This window comes from Podarcis cretensis (assembly GCF_951804945.1).
Source record: "Podarcis cretensis genome assembly, chromosome: 1".
Lineage (NCBI taxonomy): Eukaryota > Metazoa > Chordata > Lepidosauria > Squamata > Lacertidae > Podarcis > Podarcis cretensis.
In genome coordinates, this window is record NC_137170.1 from 54,681,059 (window position 1) to 54,706,527 (window position 25,469).

Below are 25,469 nucleotides of genomic sequence, written 5' to 3' on the forward strand. Positions count from 1 at the left end.
TCTCTCTAAGGCGAGGGAGACCCGGGCGAAAAAGGCGGGAAAGCCGTCGGAGGTGGGGCGAGAGGGTGGCTTCTGCCGCTTCGCAGCCGAAAAAGCGCGCTGGGGAGGAGAGTAAATCCTGCTGGTGGCGGCGACTGGCAGAAAGAAGCGCGCGCTCGGCTGGTGCCCCCGCGCCACGTTGCTTCCGCGCCTGGCTGGATCTCCCCGCGCTCCCCGCCGATATTTATATACCCCTCGCCTGCCCACACAGGAGCATGCTCAGATGACAAGCAATGCCATTTAAAGGCGCTGAGGCCGCTTCCCTTCCGCCTGACGACGACGACGACGCGCGCTCCCACCGCCCCTCTCCCTCGCCGCCGTGGGGGGATTGCTCTTCCAAGGAGCGGCGGAAAGCCCCGCCAGCACCCACCGCAGAAACGGGGAGGGAGCGAGGGAACCCGGAAGGCGAGGCGGAGGTGAGGGGGAGAGGACGAGGGACGCGCCAAAACACGTCGCCCCCGCCTGCTGGGGGAGGGGGTGTTCCTGGAGAAGAAGCGGCCCCTTTTTCGCAGGGGGGGGGGGGCGAAGGCAGCCGGGAAAGCAGACGCGGAATAGGCGCGATGGGATCTTCCGACTTTTAACTTTGAAGCAGCTGCAGGGGAAGCATAGAATCATAGAAGTCCGACTTGGATCATAGAATTGTGGAGTTGGAAGGGGTCCCAAGGGTCATCTAGTCCAACCCACTGCAATGCTACGGGATTTTATTAGCAGCGTTTACGGGGGGGGGGGGGAGGTTTAAGCGCGTGAGTGTGGATTTAAATCCCGCTCCCCACATGGTCCGTTTCCTTCCTCTTTGCAGCCCCAAATTCTGGCTGCTGTTACCCCACTTGCACTGGGGGCAATTTTCACACACAAACACGACTTAAGACGGCCAAAAAGATCAGTGCAGACATACATCGTGTCGCTTGCAAAGCAACGCTTGGTTTTGTCAACCCGATTTGGAAGGAAGAGGGCTTTGGGATGGTTGGTCTGGGGCTCCGTCGCTTCAGCCCGCCTAACCCTTGCCTTGTGCTGCAAAACGGATCCCCACAAATGGCGAAGGGTTGCATTTGGACGGACTGCCGTGTATGTATGGACAACACGCGTTACTCTAAGACACGGGTTGGGATCAATAGGGCAATTCCAAAGAAGGCAAATTTCTATGGGGGGCGGGGAGTTTGGGGCCACAGCTCTCTCCCAAGACGTTTGGCTTCTGACAACGTACTTTATTGGTTTTTAGTAAGAATATTGCTAATCTGTCCTTCATCCAGGGCATAATACAATATACTCCTATACAATATACAGATCTCATACAATTACATAACACAGTCATGGAGTTTCAGTTGTCTGCAGTGGTAAAATAGACATAGAGTTGGGAAAGACGTCTGTTTGAGATTTTGGAGAGCCTCTGACAGGGGCCTGGCTCATTATAAGACAGTTTGACATGTTCATATAACATACATCACCTGTAAAAGAGAGTTGCTGCATCTTTCCATCCCACATTTGCAAATGATGTGAGAGGGGCACATAACATGATCGAGCAAACATGTTTTCAGACTTCAGGCTATGCTTGCCTCTCAAAATCACGCTGACACCTTATTTGCTATGTATTCAACCCCCCCACCCAATGTAATAAGAAAGCTACTTGAGAATAACAGTAGCCGAAGAAATATTTTTTGGCTAAACATGTAACATCAAGACGACATTTTTTAAAAATCATGTCAAAAAGATTGGATTTTTAAAAACACTATATTTGACATCCTCAATGAAAAGTTTATCTTCTAAAACTTAAATTGTTGTTTTAATCAGCTACAAAAAACAACAACAAAACACATAGGAAAGGATCACATATCTTGTCCACAACCTTCAAAAACTTGCTCCAGGCACCTCTCCCCTGGAAAGCTTTACTGCAACCCAAAGACTGCATTAAACTGTGACTGAAGCTATTGCATCACCAGACTTAATTCCTGGCTCCTTTGTGAGCAGAGTATATGGCATCAAATTGCGGGTGGGGGTGGAGAAGGATGCTAACTTGACAGGGCTAACCTTTGGATGTCTGTGTTACATCTGCACTGACTAACATCAGTGAGACTTGCCTGGCTTCTAAAGAGCGAGGCTGGTATGGCATATACTAAGATAGGGACAGGGAAGCCTTGAATATTAGAACAACACTAAAATAGCATTGATTTTTCTAGATTTTTTTGTGTATATACACAAGTATCGGTGTAGTTGAAAATATATTGAAATTAGCAATCAGCCTGCAGCCCGTGAGGTAGGACATACCCTTTAACAGTGTGGGGCAGCTCGATTCTATTGATAGGGGAGCTTGAAGTGAATTTGTTATTATGTACATTTTCTGGTATGATTTGATTGGCCATGACAGTGGCCCCTGTAGGGGTGGAGGACCTATTAAGATGATCTCCCCCCTTTCCAAGAGCAATAGAATCAGAATTATTCCTGAATGGTCTGAGGAAATTTTCTCATGGATAGGGTTGACATTCCTGTCAAGGCACTAGTCTCAGTGTAGAATGGTGAGATGTGCAGGGCTACCAACATCATCACTCTAGCAGGGTTTTCCAAACTTGGGTCTCCAACTGTTTTTGGATTACAATTCCCATCATCTCTGACCACTGGTCCTTCTACCTAGGGATGATGGGAGTTGTAGTCCAACAGCAGCTGGAGATAAAAACCACCTCAGTCCAGCCATGAAGCTCATTTAGAAGGATATTGTGGTCAACAGGTCTCAAAAGCTGCACAGAAGTTGATACAGTATAAAAGAAAAGTAGAAGCTGTGGGCTGTAAGCTTTGTTGGCAGCTCCAGCCCCATCACCTTGGAACCCCGAGGGAATGTTCAGTGGCATGTATTTATTTAATCGATTAATCTTTAAACTCAAGTGAATCAGGCATCAGAGAACTTGAGCAAGTATGCTTGAGCTCATTTGCTCACCTTAAGCTCTGAACGTGCATGTTCAGAACAAAGGGCTCTATCCAGTCTTGTGCCATCAGGTTTCTACTGGCACAATGGGATTTTAATCTCTCCTACTCTCGTGGTTCCAAAAATCTGCTCCTACCCTAACTCTGGAGGTGATTTTGAGGGTGCAGGGGGGTGGGGATGGGCAGGCAGGAACAAGAGCAGAAGAGGCAGCATGAAATAGAAGACTTGAATGAACAGTCTTCAAGTCCAAAGTTAATTTCAAGGATTCCAAAGATTGTTCCATTAAAGCAGGAACAAATGGCACCATTTTGTCCCTCCTTATGCAAAATCACAGAGTTTTGGAAGACAAAGTGAATGTTTGCTTAGAAGATACCTGGACTGAGAGCAGACAAGAAATAGGCAGGATAAGAAAAGACTTTCAGATTCAAGAAGGGGTGGCATCTACTGGAATCATTATGGCCTTGCAAAAGTAGCAACAAGGCCTTTTGGCAGCCTGTCAAGCTACAATTAACTTCTGTGGTGGTGGGTGGGAAGATATATTAGCTGCCAACAGGAGAAGAAATTAATGATTAAAGTTCTTTGCTGCAGCCTCTCAGCTCCTTGGCTTTTAAAAGCATCTTAGGTTCAGGATCAATGGCAAGCTATTTTTGTTGGAAATACAGTTAAGTTAATGAAGCAATGATAGCATTGTTTTTTTCCAAAACGAAATAATTATTTATCCCTTAAATGCATTTCCTCATGAATAAATTCTGTCAATGTCCATGGGATTTAGGAATATAGATGCAGAAACTTAGGCTGCAATCCTATACATACTTAATTGGGAGTATGTTCCATTGAGCTCAATGGGATTACTTCTGAATAGACATATACTGTATATGATTGCACTATTAATCCTTCAGATGAAAGTCCATGAGAAAAACATCTTCAGCTTTGATCTGAAATACAGCATACTTTTGTTGACATGTAAGAAAATTTGCAGCTCATACACGTGAAAATAAATATTCCACAATGGGCCTTACTCTAGATTTTAATGGAAAGCCTTAATTCATTTTGGAATTCAAGATATAGGAACTGATCCGAGTAACTATTATAGGAATGCCCATAATTTTTTGACCTTTCCCTTTTAACTGCAGGCTTTCGCAAGGAACATCACAAACTACTTTGAAACTCCTTTCAGTTTCAGAAGACATATGCTATGCAAAGAAGGGGGACTGCTGTTCAGAGATAAGCAGCCAAACCCCACTTTGGGTACATGGCACTAGTCAAGTGACTAGCCAGGTTTCTCAAGCAAATTCACCAGCAGAAGATGCTCATGAACATTATCCATTTCCTGTTGTTTACTTCCAGCATCTAGCAGTTTAAAGCATCTTTGAACAGAGTTTATGGGTTTTTTAAAATCACGGCTAGTAGCTCTCTGAAGCTTATGAAAGTTACATCCTTTCCTTTGAAGACAAGAATGAAGCATTACTAAGCAAATGCACAGATTTACCAATGTCTGCTTTCTTAGAGCAAACCCTATTATTTAACACTGCTGAGCATTTCTGTCATGTTGGACTGGAGCTGCTACAGAGAAAGGGCTCGACGAGAGCAATTTTCCTCTTATATAAACAGATGTTTGACCTGCCTTAGCAACAGACTTATCAGAAAAGAATTAAATGCTCTGCACAAAGCACATTTGATTTCTAACCCATAATTAAATACTAATCATGTTCATTCTTCCCCTTCTATCCTTCCCTGTTTTCCTCCATCTGGGTTGAGCCTTACCATTGTGATAATAAATGACTTTGGATAATTTTCTGTTGAGTCAGGGTACCATCACCTGTGTGAAAATAAGAGAGATGCAATTCACCAAGCAATGGGACTACATAGTCTCTATTTATGTCAGTTTGGCCCATGTGGAAATCCCCTCCGGGCCCCTTTGCAACAGAAGCACACAGCAGTTGGGGCCAGTGGGTTTTGCCCAAGGAAGCCTACATGTTTGATGAGACAATTCAATGGAAATATGCAATGATGCAATCTTCCAACTTGAGCTTGCAAAGTGCACTAGTGTCTATATTTGTTCCTGTGGCTTAAGTCATTGCTTTAATCTAGATCCATTCTGGTATCTAGAAATGTGACACCTGACATATAGATGACTGATATTTCATGCCATGTGGTTGCTCCAAGCAAGTATATTCCTTGCATAGAACAAATTCAATATAGCATATACATACAGACCATGCCTGGCCAGGATTGCAGGAGACAAGCATTTGCCCCTTGTCTATATCTGGTAATGTCTGAAGTGCTGCATGTTAAATAGAATTGATAACTGGTGTTAGGGTTTCTGGCTGCTTTGCAGTTTAGAGCTAAGCAAGTATCTAGTTTGTTAGCTTAGCTATGCAGATTTTGAAGAAGTTTTTAAAAGTACGGAAAGACAGGTTCAATGAGCAAACATAATCTCTGTGAATTCTGCACTCTCCCAAGAGTCTGCAATGGTGTTATTGGGCTGAAGAGCTGTATTATCAATCTTAATTGTAAGGCTTGTTGCCTTGTGTGTTATAAGATTTTTAACAGTAAACTCCATAATTTTGTATGCAGAAGAGTTGTCAACATTTTAATGAAATGGCACTAGAGAACACATCTGCAAAGCAATTTTATTCAAACAGACAACTTTATTTGAGGCTATTGAGAAGCAGTTAATGGTAGATAACTAGGGATGCGTCAAATGTTCTCAATTCTTTTTGTTCGTCAGATTGAGAGCAATGCTTTAGCGCAACATGTTTTTTAAAAAATATATTTATTTGCTGTATTTCTACATCACACTTCCTCCAAAAGGAGCCTAGGCTGATGTACAACAAAAGATAACACAAACAATGCACATCAATAAACACATACAAAGTACCAAAAGTATCTCTAAAATAACAAAATCTTTATAAATGACTTGGATGAAGGAATTGAGGGGATGCTCATCAAATTTACAGATGACACCAAACTGGGAGGGGTAGTTAATGCCGCAGAAGACAGAATCAGAATTCAAAATGACCTTAACAGATTGGAGAACTGGGCGGAAGCTAACAAAATTAATTTCAGTAGGGACAATGGTAAGGTTCTGCACTTAGGCTGGAAGAACCAGATGCATATATAGAATGAGGGACACCTGGCTTACTAGCAGTACATGTGAAAAGGATCTAGGGCTCTTGGTGGACCATGAGGCTGTATCAACAGAAGTATAATGTCCAGATCAAGAGAAGCAATAGTACCACTCTATTCTGCCTTAGACCACACTTGGAATACTGTGTCCAATTCTGAGCACCACAATTTAAGGATGTTGACAAACTGGAACGTGTGTAGAGGAAGACAACCAGGATGATCAAGGGTCTGGAAACTAAGCCTTATGAGGAGCACTTGAAGGAGCTGGGTATGTTTAGCTTGGAAAAGAGGAGACTGAGAGGAGATATGATAGCCATCTTCAAATATCTTAAGGGCTGTCACATGGAAGAGGGAGCATGCTGGTTTTCTCCTGCTCTGAAGGGTAGGACTCGAACCAATGACTTCAAGTTGCAAGAAAGGATATTCAGACTAAACATTCGGAAAAAACTTTCTGACAGTAAGAGCCGTTCAGCAGTGGAACAGACTCTCATTAGAGGTGGACAACTCTCCTTCCTTGGAGGTTTTTAAGCAGAAGTTGGATGACCATCCGTCATGGATGCTTTAGCTGAGATTCCTGCATTGCAGGGGGTTGGACTAAATGACCCTTGGGGTTCCTTCCAACTCTATGTTTCTATGTTGTAAACAGCAGGAAGGACAAATTCCAGTGGAAGGGCATCAAATAGTCGGGATGCCACCACAGATAAGACTCTGCTTTGCATGCCAAAACCATGAATCCTAGTGGGGAAGATATGGAAAACCCCACTCCCATCGATCATAGGGTTTGAATAAGCCGATATTGGAGGAGGCACTCCTGCAGATACTTGGATTCTAATCTGTTTAGAGCTTTATAAGCCACTATCAAAACCTTGGATCAGGCCAGTAGCACATCGCAGCTAATGCTGTGCTTTTAAGATTGGTGTTACATGCTTCCATCCCACTGCCCCAGTTAATAACTGGGCAGCAGCATTCTGCACGAGCTGAAACTTCTGGGCTGTTTTTAAGGATGGTTCCACATCAATAGCCCAAACTGCAGTAGTCCAAACATGAGGTCACTACACCATGGTTTAATGATATCCCATTCCAGAAATGGCCATAGCTGTTGTAGCAGGAAATAGGCATGCCTTGCCATCAAGGACACCTGAACGTTCCTTCAGAGGGAATGCTATCCCATCCAGAACAGGCTGTCTCCCAGATTTCTGCTCATACAAACAGCCTATCCAAAGCCTATCCAAATTTCAGCTGGATTCAGTTGCAGTTTATTGACCCTAATTCAGTTTGCCATTGCCTCCAAACACCAGATTCACGATTCAGAAAGAATGGAGAGCTAGAACATGCTGATAACATTGTATTCCAAATCAGTATGTGACTCCAATGATCTGTTTCATATATAAATTAAATAGTATGGGAACTAAGATGGAACTTGGAAATTGCCATGGGTGCAAAATGAGCCTCCTAATGCTACTCTGGTAGCAACATAGTAGGTAGGAGCATAACCACTGTGACACAGTAACCCCAACTCACAGAGCGATTCCAGGAGGATACTGTGGTCCATAGCATAAAAATTCAGAGATAGGTGTACTCTCTCTATCCCTGTCGATGGGTGAATTAGTTGTAATACAGATCTATTTCAATTTGGTTCCAGCAGCACAAACAGCCTCCTCTAATTAGTTCTATTTTTCATAAGCTAATATATCATTTTTTTCTGAAATGGAGCATAATTAGCAGTGATTCCATTTTAGTATCTCAGCATGCCAGTCCAATCCTTTTGCATACTTCAGCACCAATTAATGGATTTATTCTGGGGGAGAATGTGTCCTGTTTACTTCAGTTGCTATCTGCTTGCAATAAAAAAATTCAAGGTTAATCTGCCCCAGAGGTAACAGGTTTTTGTACACTCTCCTTTCCATCATTTTTAGTTATTCCAGGCTTCTTTCATTTTTACATAAAAACTGATCAATGCCAACAACCCAACTCTGACAGGTTGGCATTAAAATGCACTCAGTTCAGAAAGCTTTCCATCCAATACTGTTAACACTGCAGCAAAGCCGTTCAAAAATGTTCCATCAGACAGAAATAATGTTGTGTTTCCAGGCTACAAAACACTTCACTCTAGTAAAATGTTGTCTCCTTCAAACCTTCAGATCAATCGTGTTTCAATAACAAACAGGCACACTCTTATGGAATAATCATTTTGTGGCAGTTGGGAGATAGTTGTGTCAAACTATCTACTGCATCTATTTTACCAATCGTCTCTAGGGAAAATTAATTGAATCTAGTGGCAAAGAGAGAAGCTAAAAAAACCCCCAAAGTTCAATATGATGGAACATACTCATAGTCCTCCTTTCAGAAAACATCTTAGGATATAGGGTTATATACCATATTTTTCGCTCTATAACACGCACCTGACCATAACACGCACGTAGTTTTTAGAGGAGGAAAATCCGTAGGCATGCCACCCGTAGGCATTCCCTCCATAACACGCACAGACATTTCCGCTTACTTTTTAGGAGGAAAAAAGTGAGTGTTATGGTGCAAAAAATACAGTAGTTACGTTTTGAGCCTACCTTTCTCCCCACAAAAAACTGATATATGAGAATGAAAAAGAAATCGCTGTGCATGTTCGAGTGTTCTGAAAAATTGGTGAGAAACAAATGCACCATATAAATAACAATCTATGTCAGGGGTCAGCAAACATTTTCAGCAGGGGGCCGGTCCACTGTCCCTCAGACCCTGTGGGGGGCCGGACTATATTTTTTGGGGGGGAAATGAACCAATTCCTATGCCCTACAAATAACCCAGAGATGCATTTTAAATAAAAGCACACATTCTACTCATGTAAAAACACCAGGCAGGCCCCACAAATAACCCAGAGATGCATTTTAAATAAAAGGACACATTCTACTCATGTAAAAACATGCTGATTCCCAGACCGTCCACGGGCCTGATTTAGAAGGCGATTGGGCCGGATTCGGCCCCCAGGCCTTGGTTTGCCTACCCATGATCTATTCTATGTCTTCCTTGTGGACACTTCTGGAATGCTGACTCTCACTCATGGTAGCCTGCCGCTTGTAGCACCATTTGTATTTTGGATGAATTTCAAAACTGGAATAATCTGTATAGAAATCTTCAATGAGGGGCAGTCGTGAGATATGGTACAGTGGAGAGGGCTTTAGTTTCCTTCCAACTATGATTCTAATCTATATGAAACTCCTTCCACTGAAGGGGGGGGGAGGCAGAAGATGGGCACTAAATGGCATTTGTGTGCTTAATATATACGGCAGTGAAGTCTCTATTCATATTTTTAAAAAACACCTATTAAAACCAGTAAAGTAAAAGCAGTACATGATTATGCAAGTGGCAGCATCATAGGATGAGTGTTTCCTGTACAGAGACAAAGCTGAGACGTTTGTTTCTGAACAATGAAAATGAAATGTTTCAGTACAGACCCTGCCACAGCAAATTACTGATATATTTCAGTTCATTTTGCTGACAGATGTCAGAGTGAATAGCAGCTCTTCTGCTAAACCATCAATGGCATGCTGCATTCTCAATAATTCAGGGCACATGGTACAAGTGTACTTCCAGCAAACAGAAGCAATTGGAACGGTTTTTTAAAAAAAAAAACCAATCATGTTGTATCTGAACATGATTTTAAAATAAAAATTAAAAGGTAACAGCTACATAAAATAGTGCCATCTGGATTCCCTTGCAGCCATGGAGCAAAGCAGTCATTTTCATTCTGATCAGCACTACTCATTCATTTGTAACACTTACAATCGCCACCCACTTCCAAAGGCTTGAAGGAGCTTAACATATAGTTTTCAAGTAAACTCCCACCTAGGAAACTCCCAGAACCAAATGTGCTTAATTTCAGCAGAACAGCATCATTTGTAATCAAATCATTCTATTAGTCCACATAGTTTCATACTATGCAACTAGCTTCAAGACTGTTCTGTAACAGTCAAGGCATGGCAAGACATTTCTTTTACCCCACTGAAGTGTATGAAGGGGGGAAATGGTGAAAAGGAACTCCGGAAGCAACCAGGGATGTCTTTCCCCTCAAAATTCTGGTCTTGATTGTAGCAGAATCCTCTAGTCAACAGTGTGAAATAGGCAGAAACTGACATGCAAGCCCATTAGAGTTATAGGGAAATGTTTCATCCTTGTTCATAACTGAAGTTAGAATCCAAATTTAACTTTACGGCAATTTTAGAATTAGTCAAAAAATAACATTTTTTTTGCATAGGACTGTGCTGTGCACCTTACCTGCACAGCATTTCTATCTATCTACAGTGGTGCCCCGCAAGACAAATGCCTTGCAAGACGGAAAACTCGCTAGACGAAAGAGTTTTCCGTTTTGGAGTGCTTCGCAAAACGAATTTCCTATGGGCTTGCTTCGCAAGACGAAAATGTCTTGCGAGTTCCTGCGGGTTTTTTCCCCTCCCCCCCTTTTTCTAAGCCGCTAAGCCGCTTATCCGCTAAAAGCCGCTAATAGCGCTAATCCGCTAAGCCGTCAGTGGGCTTGCTTCGCAAGACGAAAAAACCGCTAGACGAAGAGAACCGCGGAACGGATTCTTTTCGTCTTGCGAGGCACCACTGTATCTCTCTCTCAATTTGACGGTATTAGCAGTAGCAGTCATTCTGATACTGGATTTCAGTAACTTTCCAGGCAACGATACTGCCCCATGACTGGAGCTACATGCCTGCTCTTTCTCAGTGTTGTTCTTCAGGCAGGACAGAGTAAAGATGAGCCTTACACTGTCTGGTAGTTTAGGGAAACATCTTTCAAGGACTAAAGTTGAATTACATCCTTTGAAATAGTCCGCTTTAAAAGGGGAAAATAGCTGAGCTCAGTCAAGTACATCCTCAAAGAAAGCTTTATTGCAAAGCTAATGCTGGCCAGCAGGAAAGAAGAAACAAACACAAATGCCAAGCTCAGCTTCAATGTAATCCTTGTAACAAGAGCAAGACATTCTTACTCCAATCAAACAAATGCTCTTATCTCTGTGCTAGCAGAGAGCCAGGAGCCGGCTGGAGATGTGACAGTAGGGGAAGAGCAACGTGTGTTCAGGTGAACCAGAGCAAATGCCACATTGATCTAGATAGAATCAACCCTCAGCCTGTACAACATGAACTATCCTGATAGGAGGAAACAGCTATCACTGAAGCAATGGACAAGATTTCCCTCGCTCCATTCACTGGGCTGTTGTGTGGGACCATTTTCTTCCTGCTGCCTTGTCAGCCTGTCTGAGAAAAGCAACTAGCTCCAGCTTTCCAGAACAGGCAGTTCTCACAGCAGGCCATTAAACGGAAGCAGAGTTTGACTTGAAAAGGCTACCCAACATGGGTCTCCCAGGACCAGCTTTACCTATAGGCTTCCAGTTCTGAACATGACACTGACCATCCTCCACAAGCTCAAGATACATAGAGCCTGTTCTCTGATGTCGATCACAGACCATAGGGTTGTCTCTTTTATGTTTAGGGAGCCTTCAGCATATGCTTTAACCACTGGTTTATCTCTGCTGTACATTTCGTGGCTAGGCAATACAGTGGTTTGCTACACTATTAACAACTGGCAAAGTGCCCATTGTTATGATGAGCAGAGGATGAAGGGAAAGTTTATATACTGTGAAGACCTGCAGAGTGGAGAGGGCTGGAAGCCTCTGCAGATAGATATTGCACACTCTTACACAATCTCTGCCAGCCTGGCCACCTAGCATGAAGAACAGAAAATAGGTTTTGCTCACACAGTGTCTCCCAAAACAACAACAACCCCAAACAGCACATTGTGGGGGGAACCACTTCTCCATATGGGAGTAACCATTCAGTTTTATGGGAGAAATATAATGGGTTATATTTGGTGTCACTTCTGAAGCAGGTGTGTAATACTTGTACAAGCAGCTGGTGGGGAAGAATGGCACCAAAGGATTAAGTACCCTCTCTCCAAGTATTACTGCTCAAAAGCAATTTGGGGTAAGTGAAAAGGTAACAGGAGACCCAGTCCACAGGTCTCCTGCATAAAGTGTAGTTTGACCTCAATATCTTAGATGTCTGCTTGTCCCTTTTTTGTTTTTCTCAGTGGAAAGGTCAAGCCTGAATAACTAAGTGTTTATTTAGCAACAAACAAATGCAGCAAAAATCAGCCCCAGCTCATATGAAAAACCTTGGGACACATAAATTCACAGAAGTGGTTTCGGCTTGAGAGGGTGCGGCAGTGGTCCACAATTCAACCAAACAAAATGTGTTGCTATAGAAACAGGGCGTTTAAAAGTAGAACACACACACAAAATCACACCAGTAAAAGAGCTTCTATTTCCAAGCTGAAAATGTTTATGACCAGAAAAGGGAAAGTGAGTTATCAACGTGTTCAGTTAAGCAAATGGTGCTAGTACTTGATGAGATATTTTAGGCTGCACAGGCACTCACCATCATCATCATCATCATGTCATCTACCATTCATAGGGGAGGAAACATGCTGCCTTGGGCTAGGCAGTGCTGTGTTTTAGTTAGTTCTAGCGCTCCTTAGCCTCTTTTCTGCCATTTGGTATCTATGGCACTTGCAGTAGCACATCAGGTGACTTGGCCAAATTGATTACTCAGGCTGTTCTCTGAACAAGGTTAACAGGAATGGATGGAATGGTGCCAGCCTGGCAGTTTGATAAAAACACACAAGTGATTTCAAAGGAATTAATCTGATAACACAAATGCTTGAAAAGCAAGAGGAGCAGTGGAAGTGGTAGAGAAGCTGGAGAACTAGAAAGTCTGGATTTGCTACTTAGAACAAAAAAATACCATGAAGCATCCTCACTCACCCACCTCAAAGTGGTTTCCTTTGCTACAGAAGTCATACCTTAGTATGAAGCCTTTGCAAAGAGCCATTGCTTCTCCTGTGCTTACAATGCCGTTTTCCAATTCCTGACCAGCGGGATATATCCTTATGTGTCTTCTGTTGTTGGCCTTACAACACGGCTTCAACAAGAACAATCCCTGAAAACTGATCAACCACACAAGGAGAATTGTGGGGTCGTTCTGCTAAGTGGGCCACATAAACACATTCAATTCTACAGTTTGAAGAGAAATAGAAGCTATAAACTCTGAACAGATACATCTTGTATCAAAATGTCATGTTTCAATTTGGGGCAATGAAGAATCATAATAGCCTTCAGAGGCAGATGGGTTTTAGAATTTAAAAGAACTAAAAAAATAAATAAATCATCGTGTATAACTTAACTCTTATTCTAAAGCTGAAACAGTCAAGAGCCCTTGACAGATGGCAACGTCTTACAAAGTTCCTTCTAGGAACACATCTTCAGTGGAGTGTTTCTTACAAGTATAAAATTGTTATCTCGCACAATATGAACAGCATACACAACTCATCCATCAGTTCAATCTTTAATTAATGGAAGGATTCTGTATACCTTCAGTTCCAATAAATTCTTGTTTATAAGCAAATTGCCATAGAAACAGCTGCAAACTATATTTGAAATAAACAACTGGAGTTTTCCCCATTTCATATATAGGTTACACTTCTCATTAAAATAATTAAAATAATAAAGCCTATGTTGATTGCATATCTTCATGCACAGTGCCTGAGTCCAAAGGCAGCATTTGAAGTAAGACTTTTTAAACCCAGTGTGTGGTACCAATATAGAAAGCAGTGATGGGGGCTATGCTTCTTGATGGTGGCTCAGTTTACAGTGCTCAGAGGATGCTCACTCTAATGGGTAACCTATGACCACTTAGATGCTGTTGGGACTAAAACTCCCATCAGCCAAAGCCAGCATGGCCAATAGTAGTGTAGCCTAACAACATTTGGAGGGTTATAGGTTCTCTATCCATGCTATAAGTATGGAAGAGTTGGGACTTAGACATATTCAAGAGTATCCCCCCTATTGCAAAGGGTAGACTTAGGGAACAGAGGACGAGGCTGATTTTGATAAAGCATCTCCTTCTGCCATGTTTTCTATTCCCTCCCCAGGCTCCATTGCTTATTTTAAATTAGCTGGGCCAAACTATGTAACATACATACCATCTAATTTAGCCCCTAGTATGGACGCTAAAGCAATCCTTACACCAGGGTAGTGAGCAAGGTGTTCTCCAAATGTTGTTGGACTGCAACTCCTATTATCTCTGACCCTTGGCCATGCTCGCAGCAGCTCATGGGCATTGTAGTCAAAACAACCTCTGAAGGGCACCAAATGGGCAAACCCAGCCCCATAAGAATGTGGGGTGAGGCACAGGGACAATTAGGGGAAAGAAGTGGCACAAATGAGCCTTGGATCCTAAAGCTAATAGTTCACAGAAGGAATGTTTCCTGTCCCAAACATCCCCAGAATCCCATCCAACACTGTTCAGGGGGCCCATGAACCTCCTTTTCAAGATTTCCTTCCATAGAACCTTCATTAAGGTAAACTAATCATAGTCATAGATTCTAGCCTACAAGTACTGCTGATTCAATAATTACTGTGGACAGTATTTAGACAGGGACGCAGGTGGCGCTGTGGGTTAAAGCCTCAGCGCCTAGGACTTGCCGATCGAAAGGTCGGCGGTTCGAATCCCTGCGGCGGGGTGCGCTCCTGCTGCTCGGTCCCAGCGCCTGCCAACCTAGCAGTTCGAAAGCACCTCCGGGTGCAAGTAGATAAATAGGGACCGCTTACCAGCGGGAAGGTAAACGGCGTTTCCGTGTGCGGCTCTGGCTCGCCAGAGCAGCGATGTCACGCTGGCCACGTGACCCGGAAGTGTCTCTGGACAGCGCTGGCCCCTGGCCTCTTAAGTGAGATGGGCGCACAACCCCAGAGTCTGTCAAGACTGGCCCGTACGGGCAGGGGTACCTTTACCTTTATCTTTAATGCACAACCAATGAACAACTAACACCTATAACCACAAGGCAGTAAGAAAAAAAAAAAGCTGGATAACTTCATTGCTACCACTGAAGTGGTAGTGAAACATACCCCTAAGCAGCAGGAATAGATCAAGGCAAGCATAAAGCAGGTTGGAATCTGCAGGCAGATTTCTAGGTAATTCAAAGATCAGCAGGGGTTTCTGGCTCGTCATGGTAAAAAGCCTTTTTTCCACCCTAAGTGAGGTTACTGAAATCAAGAAAGCTTTGGGAAACAGGAGACAATTTACCTGTGAAAGGGTATGTATGTGAGCGCAGGCACTGAAAACCAATTCCTAGGCCGAGTATGTACTCAGATCACTTTATTCTGCAATTCTATGCCTGGCACCATTTTGCAATTGGTTCTCATTGGTGGCAGTCAGGGTTCTATTGGCAAGCAAAGCAAGATTCTGCAAGAATAAAAGCTACCTACCCTGACATAGACTGGTCTTGGTGGATCATTCCCAAATCTTACAACCTGCCAATTATGCGTTGCCTTTGAAAAGTATACTGAATGGACCCCAAGAACAGGGTGGGAAGCAGTGATTTATAGATAAGCAGTATAAACCCTTGCTTCCCCCAAACCACTATGGAGCTGTGTATTCATTCCACTGCTGTGTGAGATGCATTTCAGTGCAATTAGGCAATTCTTGCCACTTATCTGCATCTTCAATGCCAGGGTACTCTGAGACATACAGAGGTGTGTTTTTTTTGAAGAATGTGCTGCAGGATGCTCCTAGGAGAGGCCAGGACACTCTCCAAATGCATTAGAATACATTTGAGAATAAAGTTGAGATAGTAGGAATTTTTCAACAATTTATCAATTAACAGCATGGAGAGCACCAGTATGCACAGCATGGGGCTCTGAAGACAGGGATACCATTTCCAAATCCTATTACTGGGGCATTTAATGGTTTCAGGAGACTCAGTTCTTTATACTGTGCTCACATACACTTCAGGTTTTTGGGAGACAGGCCTTATGTGTGCTACTGCAGTACCTCAAGTTGTGATTTGATTATTCCCTCTGGGGTTAACTGAGAAGATTCTTATTCATATAACCAATTTTTTATGTAGCACAGTACAAACAAAAAGCCCAAATGTAGTCATTCTCCTCTGTCAGGAAAATCCTCTCTCAGCTTGCCTGAGGGAAAACTTGTTAAAAGTGGTGCTTGCAGATTAGCAAGAGCTCAAGATATTTGATTCAAACCAGTCATACTAAAATTAATGCTCTACAGGGAAATTTGTTTCTCAATAAAACAAAAATAGTTTACCACCAAGCACTACACATTAGCAAACAGTACTAGAAAAAGGCATCACTCATCACTGGGAACTTGCGACTGTTACAGGCTCTCATTATAGCAGCCTCTTTCTTCTCTCCCTTCAAATGCTGGCATCATAATACTGAACTGAAATCAGGCTTGTCTCACCCAAACCAGCATTAATCTCTGGCCTCACAGCAAGAGCACAGTACCACAGAACATTTCATTCATGTGCGCATTGCCTCAGAGTCTGAATACATTGTCCTAAATGTCAGATTTACACGGGCTTCCCTGGAGTGATATTCCTTGGGTACGCGATGCTGAAACAAAGAACCAAAACAAAGTTAATCTGCTATCCATACACAAAACTTTACTGTAAGTATATACAAAAATATCCATATTCTTGTCTATCTCACAACTTCAGTCTGGACTTACTTTTAAGGCTAAATACTTTTTCAAAGCTTTTTTAAAAAAAATACAAACAAACAAAAGCTCAATTTCATTTTCCTTTGCTTTCTGAAAGTTATTTCTCCAATATTAATATTCGTTATTGCCACATGAGATTGCCACGCAGTGCTATTTAAGCAAAGTGTTACGATGTTTCTATCCCACTCTTATAATATCTTAAAGGATATTACTATAAAGGATTACTATAAAAGGATTACTATAAAGGATATCCCACTCTTATAATATCTTAAAGGATATTATAAAATTATAAAGTAAGATCTCGGAGCTTTGTGAATTGTTGACTGTTGCACAAGAAGCAGTCCAATTCCATAGGAAACAACTCTCCATAATTCCCACTCCTGAAGGCATTTTATTTGTTCGTTCACTTTCAATCTTAGGTTCCCCAATGATTATGCCTTGTAGAAATCCAGGGGGAAGAAATGGCATCCAACCCCGGGGAGTTCAGGGGGAAGGTGAACTATTTCCACTTCTGTTTAAACAGTCTCACCTGCCAGTCTTCTTGAGCTGCTCCTTCCATCATAAGCAGCGTCCCATGATCCAATGGTATATGCACCCTCTGCACATAAGTAAAGTCGTTGTTTTCTTCCTGAAAAGAGAAACATTATGTGTATAATTAGCAGTTGAGCGAGGTTAGCCTGAGAGATAGAAACTTCCCAAGGTGTCCCAGCAAGCTCCATTACTTAGTGGGAATTTGAACCTAATCCATGGTTCCTAATCCAACATGCTAACCGCTATACCACACTAGTGTATCAACTACAGGCAACTCCCAATTTACACGGGGGTTATGTTCTTAGACATCGCACACGTAGATTTGAAACACCATTGGGAAAGCCTGCAAACACCCTCTAATGCCATGGAAACTCTTGAAGAACCCTTGAAAAAACCAGCAGCGCTTACCAGACCACCAAATTCCACCATAATCGCTCCCTCCAAACCTCTTTTCTCAAACTCTCTACAAGGCCTCAAAGGTTGGTGGAAAGCATCTCAGGATTGCACTTGCAAAGGCTTTCCTGACTCTTTTAGGGCCATTTCTGCCATTTTTATGTCACTTTGGCACAATGCACACGTCAATTGGATGCACCTACATTGGAGCTGCCTGTATATCAACTCTTGCTGCGTGTGGAGGGGATAACTCCATCTCGTCAGGTGGAATGTGTTAGGCAGAGCTGGAGAAGCTGTGGCCCCCAGGTTTGTTGGTCCACAACCCCCATCAGCTCCACCCAGCATGGCCAACATTCAGATCAATTGTTTAAGGCACTAATACCCCACACTTTAGTAAAAATTGGTTATTGGGGCAGTTTACCAAAACCATTATTGAGGTTGTAGCTCAATGACATCTGAAGGAACGCAGGTTTCCCTCCCTGATCTAATTCTCAGCACTGCTATCCACTTTTTTTACAGCTAACCTGCTGTACCTAAATGTATCTGGCCCTGTTTTTGACTTACTATAGTAATCTTTTTCAAACAAGGTTCTACTCCAAGGAATCTTGAACATTATCTGGAGCTCTTGAATGAGAAGCTCAGCAATGGGGCTTGGAATCTAACAGCATCTGGATGTCTGCAGGTTCCCTATTCCTGATCTGTACTAGTCCTTGGGAAACAGCAGGCACAAAACATGTGTTTTGGAAAAGTATATTTGGGTCAGATGTAGTATGTTTGGCACAAAACCAGATTGAGAGAACTGGCAAAGACGAAAGTTACCATTTTTTGTTTGACAGAAAATCCCAAGATCAAAGAGTTGAATATGACGCTGGGAACAAGCTATGGATCACATGTCCCATGAAAAGCTGAAACAGCTGCCTTTCACAAACTGAACTTGGGGGATAAACAATGGCATTAACACAAAGCAGGGCTACATGTTTACTGGGTAAAATCCAGCAACTGGCCTGGACAGGGGGCAGAAATCAAGGAAACTGAAGGCATTCTTTGAAATTCATGTATTTGTAGCATCCACTTGATGCTTAAAATGCTTCAGAAACAGGATTGTGTTTCTTACAATGGTTACCCACATCTCCGAGAACCTCAGGAGTATATACTTCCACTGTTGAAAGCTGGGAGACCAGGGTTTAATCCCCACATGGCCATGAGCTCCTTGGAGAAAAAGGTGGGATATAAATGTAATGAACAAATAATTAAAACCAACCTGTACAGTGGAGAAATGATGCTGGTGATGGAAAGGGGGGAAAACATTGGGGAAAGATATACGGCTCTGTATATCTGTGATATAAGCCGAGGTATAGGAGCAGGCTAGCACTGCCAATTCTATTGTGCTGCTCCCAACATATATATCTCAGGCTATTTTTTTAAAGTTTAGGGTCAGCATAACCCTTAATTGGGGCTAGTGTTGATTAATGACAGTCAACAATGAAAGAGTCATCAACGATGCATGATCTGGCCCAGAAGAAGGTTGCCAACGTGCTGTGCAGCACAGTCTTGGCTGGATGATGTGTCTGAGCAAAACAATTGCCCAGATGGCTTTGGCAGGATATTCTGTCAGGCATCAATCAGGGGGTGGGAGGGAGGCGGAGCTGCAGTCATCTAAGAAAGCAATTTAGCTGACATAGGAAGCACCTAGTGCAGATTTTATCCAAAATGACTGCATCCCTGTAAGAGAGCAAACCAGCCAGGCTCTCCATTTTTGCACTGTTATCATGCATGCATTCTATTACTATTAACCACAAGAAAATCACCATCACCACTACTTATATCCTGCTTTTCTCCGAAAGTGCTCAGAATGGCAGACATCTTCTAAAGTGGCTTACAGGTATACTTCATCTAAAGCGTGAAGATAATTTTTCCTTAGTGGCTGCTGTGACTAAGAGGGAAGGGAGAGTACTATACTATTGTTAATAAACAATATAAGTGGAGACCGTATGGAGTCAAACCCATTTTTCTTTTTTATTCCTCCGATGACCCTCCAATTCTGAGTTAAGTGTTATATTCCACAGATATTGGGTCCAAGTTTCTGTGTGGAGGAGAGGGTGGTTTTCCCCCAATTGGAAGTAGCCGCTTGTCTTGCTGCTGTCATAGGAAAGACCATCAACTCTTTATGCTTGACATTTGGATTGATACCATTTTCCACTGATGGCAGGGCTAACATGGGATCGGGCACAAGATGTTGCTCCATAATAGCAGATGACAATGAAAAAAATGCAAGTCCAGAAATCCTCCATCAATATATTAATTCACCCTAGAAGCCTAGACCCTTCAAACTGCCCCATTTCTTCCTTTACAGGGAACCCACAACAACTTTCCCTTTTAAGGCATCAACCCGGGAGTAAGTTCTAGGGAACACAGTGGAACTTACTTCTGAGGAAACATGTACAGGAGTGCACTATTAATGCTTCATCAGCAAAGCAAGAGCCTTTCTCTACAGTTCCTGCTCTCTGAAATATCTTTTTTCTTTTGTAGACAATGAATAATTCTTACAAGTACAGGGGACTGGACCTTGCTCAGTGCCTCATTGGAAGGACAAAGTTAAACAGAGGATGAGTTTCCAACCATGTTTGCTCTTTGTATCTCTAGAGTATCATGGACATTGTTATCTAACACATATATAACCCAACTCCTCCTCCTCCCCCCCTTGCAGTTGTTTCCTTGGTTACCAGCAAAGCAGCAGAGCTGCTGTCTGCCATCTAGCTATTATAGTTCAGTTTCATAGCTTACACTGCAGTGTAGATTTAAAGCTAGTAGGTTAACTGCATTGGACTCATTCCTTAAGCAAATGCAGGGCTCTGCAGCAAAACTTCCCTACGGAACAGGGAATTTCTGTAGAACTTAGGACCTACTGCTTAAACCAAAATCTTGGATATACCAGGATCTTTCTAAAATTAAAGGCCTCTTTACAAAATTAGCCACAGTGAACATCATTAGTACATGCAATGAATCCACACTAGTTTTTAGAACCCTATACTCTGTGTATGCATAACAGCGCATGTATAGAGACTTTGCAAGCAGCCACAAATGACTCAGTTACATATCTGTGTTAAATAATACTCTGGATCATAAATCCAGCATTTTACAGAAGCATCAATGCCTCAGGCTATTCACCATGCCAACTTGCTTAAGGGGCTTGTGTGTCTGTCACTTCAGTACAGAACAAACATTGATTTCTGGCTTATTGCTCATGGTTAGTTTCAAACAAACAGACCATGATCTTGATTTGGGCCACCCAACAAGCCATACTATGACGTGCTTGAAATATGCAGGTGTTACATGGAAAGACCCAGGCCACTGGAGGAAGCATATTCACTATTAAACCATGGTTTGTTTGTTTGTTTCATTAAATTTATACACCACTTAATTGCAATGATAGAATAACTTTAAAAAGTTTAACTATGGCTTATTGGGCCATGTGAATGGGGCCTTTATAAAAACCAATCAATAAACATTACAAAGCAAGCAAGACTGAGAGGAAGACTCCTGGGAAGGAAGGTAGGATCTAACTGGAGAATCACTCTGTCACTATAGAAGACACTATGGAAGTCACCCCAGCTGATGCCACCTCTGTAACGGCTAAAAATTAAAGCCTGTGGAGCTGTAGAGGACGATCCAATGCTTCCTAGAGCGGAGGTGGAAGCACCCACCACTTCCCCCCCAACAAGAAAAAAATTGTAGATGGGTGGCAAGCCCTTTGTGCTCGCCTCTCAGAAGAGGAGGGAAAGGAGGGAGGAATCTAATCCCCCCTTCTTCTTTTTTTGTATTTATACAAAGAAAGAACAGTAGAAAGAGTGAAGTAACAGAAGAAGAAAATTGCTAAGCCAAGATGAAGGAGTAAGGCAAGCCAAAGCGGAATGTGACTGCTTGGTGGAGGCAGGAATAAAAAACTGAAGAGGGTCCAGAGTATTTCCTATAAAAGCTACTCATGCCTTTGTCCACTAAAGGCGCAAGCTAAATTATATTTATATATTTAGGTTTTAGTAGTTTTTTATGCTGTTGGTTTTATTCTACTTTTGTAAGTTGCATTTTATGGCTTAAATTATGTATCTTTGGTAAAGTTTATGAGTTGCCTTGAAAACCTTTATTGGCTGAAAGAAAGTATAGAAATAAACTCTAAAGAACCAAACTACAGAGCAAAGTAATTCCAACTAAACATATAATCAGAAATGCCAGTAGTGATTGATAGGACACATCTAGGATGACCACTTCAGTATTTCATAGCCAGTGAAAAAATTATACTTCTTCCAGATTAAGTTTGTTCCCACGGCGCCTTTTTACACACAAAACATAGTTCCCCTCTTTTTTCCTCCTTGCCCAGACTGAAAGAAACCTAAAACGGTTTTTGCTAGCTGAAAGAGCGACTGTTTCAAGGTAAAATGCAGCTAAACAAGTTTTCCATTAGACTTTATTTCAGGGAGAGACCAAGTAATGCAATGTTTTGAACCAAGTTAGTGAGTAAATTTGAAAACATAGCAGAGACCTCTTTTGCATCCATAATTGCAGTATTTACTAATGCAACCCCACTTAAGCAGGGGTTATGTTCCCGGTTACTGTGCGTATACATGAAATTGCATATAGTGGGGAACACCATCTAAAAAGCCTCTAACATCTTCCGAATTTCTGAAAACCCTTTAAAAAACCAGCAGCACTTACTAGCTACTGCTATTTCCCCCACTGTTTTTGTGCCATTTTTGCTGTTTTTGCACTCTTTTCAGGCTGTTTTTGCCCTTTTAGCATCCTTTAGCAGTTTAAATCAAATCATTTATTTCCCGGCCCCATTCGTATATGTGGTTGCACGTGAGTCAAGCACGTGTAAGTGGGGAGTTGCCTGTACATAGACAATGTACTTATTACATCACTACAGAAACAATCACTACCGTCAGGCAACATCATCACTCCTATACTAGCAGGAGTAACAGATTTGAGGAAGCAGCTGAGACTAGCTTTAAAGAGTTAATGCTCTTTGAGCCCACCCTAGAAGTGTGGTGTAATAGTTATGCATGATGAACAAAGACCTGGAGCCAGCTATGAAGTTCACTGGGTGACTGTGGAACAGTCACTGTCTCTCAGCCTAACCTACTTCACAGTAAAATGGGGAGGAAGAGAATCTTGTATGCCACCAACAGCAATGGCCCAGGGACTACTGACTACCTGCACAGAAACCATGTTACACTATGCAATTTAGAATAACCAAATACAAGGTCAACTCCGTAAAGGCCTTTCAGCTGGTTTACCACAGTTCCCTACAACGTAGAAAAGCCAACACACTTACAGGCAAAGGTTTCTTCCTCATCTCAAACACCCGGGTGGCACCAAGGCTGAGGGAGGCAATGACAGGGTTTCTTCCCAGCTCAGGCTCATCATCACTGTGCCAGTCAACACTGTCCTTCTCATTTCGATATAGGTTGCACAGCAGAGAGTTGAAGGAGTGCTTCGTGAAATCTTCAATGCGATCCTTCAGCATGGTCAATAGTGGGTGCCACTGAAAGTTTGTTCCCACAGAAAAAAATGGACAGAAAAAAACCCGGATTAACATGGGAAGAAGTACAATTCATATGCAGAGGGAGAGGGGGGCATGAAAGAAAAATGCAAAACATTGAAGGGAGATTTCCAGGGCATTGAAAGGCTTGGAACAGCTGGCAAAAGGACCAACTGATCTCAATCCATTGTTAGAGAACACTGAATAATGGATCAACTGCTCCAGAACTTTCCACGCCAGCTTGTGCCATGTTCTCAGCACTTTGTTCGTATGCATTAAACTGACATTAAAAAACATGCCTGGGCGCTATGCCATCAGTCAAGGCCTCATAATGCTACTCCAATGCTTCAGCCAATGTGGTCAGATTGGCAGTGAAACAGAGAGCCAAATGCAGCAGCACAGGAAAGGGCATGTGTAACCTGGCACTCTTGTGCACTTCAGTTTTGAAGCTGTGCTAGTATCTGTGCACTTCTCACACAAACACATGCTCCTTGCCAAGTAAGTGTTGTATTTTCATTGTGCCAAATACACCTCCAATAATTTTGTTGTATTGTGCTGAAAAAGGGAAAAGTGGTGAGGAAAAGGGTAGAAGAAGATAAGTGGGACTATGAAGGGGCCCAATTTAACATCTTAACTAGAAAAGGCAGAAAAAGTTAATAAACTGTTAGAGTGTAAGAAATGGGTTTTGCTATGTTTGGGCATGCACATATATTACACATTAGTTTATCAAAGTGAAATAAAAGTTGCTTAGCCTCTAAGAGTTGTCAAGAACGGAATCCATTACATATTCTTCTTTGGGGCTTACTAGGAACACACCCACACCCATATATTACCATGCTTATTACGCTATATTATTCTAATTGCTTCTCAAACATGATATACCATGTTTCTTTATTCCTTTCTTGCTGTATAGTGAGCTTTGCTATTGTTGTCTGTATTTTTAACTTTATTTCAAAATAAAATTCCATGAGAAAGTCACAAGTGCAAAGGGGGGAAAAGCTATTTGCATTTTGATTCTTAACACATATCTTAACATATAAATTCCTTCATGAAAATCAGAGAGCCTGGCATTATTACACCAATAGTATTTTCCAACCATAGTATTTTTTTATAATCATGTACCACCTACCTGGAGCCTGTAAACTGCTCATAGCTCTCACTTAATGTGTGCACCTGCACTAAAATATTTAAACTAGTTTCAAGCCTATTAAATTTCATGACCAATAACTAATGAACAACTAGAGAAATTAAGAGATCCCCTAATGAAGAACTTACAGTGCTGTATCAATACCACAATATCAAGAGTGTACCCTAAGCAATATGACGTATTTTAAGCTGGCTGAAATTCAAGTGTAGAGGCAATCCTACCTGGGATGGGAGAACTAACACTTCTCTCTCATTCTAACATGTCACCTGACAGCAGGAATACAAAGTGTTTTGATCGCTGTATGATTCTCTCTCCACTTCCCTCCACTGCAGCATTCCCGTTAGTGAGCTCAGTGATCAAAGAATCTCAGAAGGCAACAGCCATTCTTCTGTAGCCAAGGAGTAACTGCTGTCCAGTTGTTAGGGAAAAAGTCAGCAGGCTACCATATTATTAAACTTCTATCCTACTCATCCTTCCAAAAGAGCCCAGTGCGGCATCACAACAGCTGTACTGCTCACTTTTAATAGTGAGATTCAGATAAAAATACTGTATTGTATGTAGGCAAAGTTATTTTAACTTCTGCAAGTACACATGTTCAGGCATATATACATACATCAGCATTTGCCTTCATTGTTAGCCTGGAGTAAGTATATGGAAGTTCACCATACCAAGCTGTGAGTCTGGGTTCATCATAAGATAGATCTAGAGAGAAAGAAAGGAAAAACAAAATATCTGTGACCCCCATATAAGTAACCCAGCCCCGATATATTGACCAAAGTACAGTTTGGTAAAGATCCTTGGCTTGATAAATGAAGTTTCCTCCTCCCCAGTTCCATCTGCAATTACTCTCTCTGCATTTACTCAAAGATCAGTAAAAACACTCCTTACACAGAGAAAGAAAGCCTATTGATCCACTTAGCCGAATATGGTCTACATCAAGGGCAGCCATCATAGTTCACTCAAGATGTTTGTTGGACTACAATCCCCATCATCCCCAGCCAGCATGGCCAATGGTAAGGGATGACGGGAATTGAAGTCCAGCAACAACTGGAGGACATCACATTGGCTGGCCTACAATAATTGGCTGCAGTTACCTAGGGTTTTAAACAAGAGGCATTTCTAGCCCTACCTGAAGATGCCAGTGACTGAATCAAGCAGACACTTCAGGACTTGTTTGATATGGCCGAGGGAGAGATTTTGTAGGCTGTTCATATTAT

General features: G+C 42.2%; 1 protein-coding gene and 1 long non-coding RNA gene across 2 annotated transcripts in view; one reads left to right on the forward strand and one right to left on the reverse strand.

Annotated features, from left to right (window-relative positions):
- LOC307202808 lies at positions 1-24,094 on the forward strand. Its single transcript, XR_013833015.1, has 2 exons — positions 1-455; positions 23,031-24,094. It is a non-coding gene; the product is annotated as an uncharacterized lncRNA (long non-coding RNA).
- ALKBH3 (alkB homolog 3, alpha-ketoglutarate dependent dioxygenase) overlaps positions 13,190-25,469 on the reverse strand; it is a 19,136-nt gene continuing 6,856 nt past the window's right edge. Inside the window, exons 7-10 of the mRNA XM_079952581.1 lie at positions 24,866-24,954; positions 22,899-23,108; positions 17,175-17,273; positions 13,190-16,539 (exon numbers count right to left, since the gene is read on the reverse strand). Of these exons, the coding sequence (XP_079808707.1) occupies positions 16,447-16,539; positions 17,175-17,273; positions 22,899-23,108; positions 24,866-24,954 (491 nt within the window). The 3' untranslated portion in view covers positions 13,190-16,446. The remainder of the gene's footprint in view (positions 16,540-17,174; positions 17,274-22,898; positions 23,109-24,865; positions 24,955-25,469) is intronic.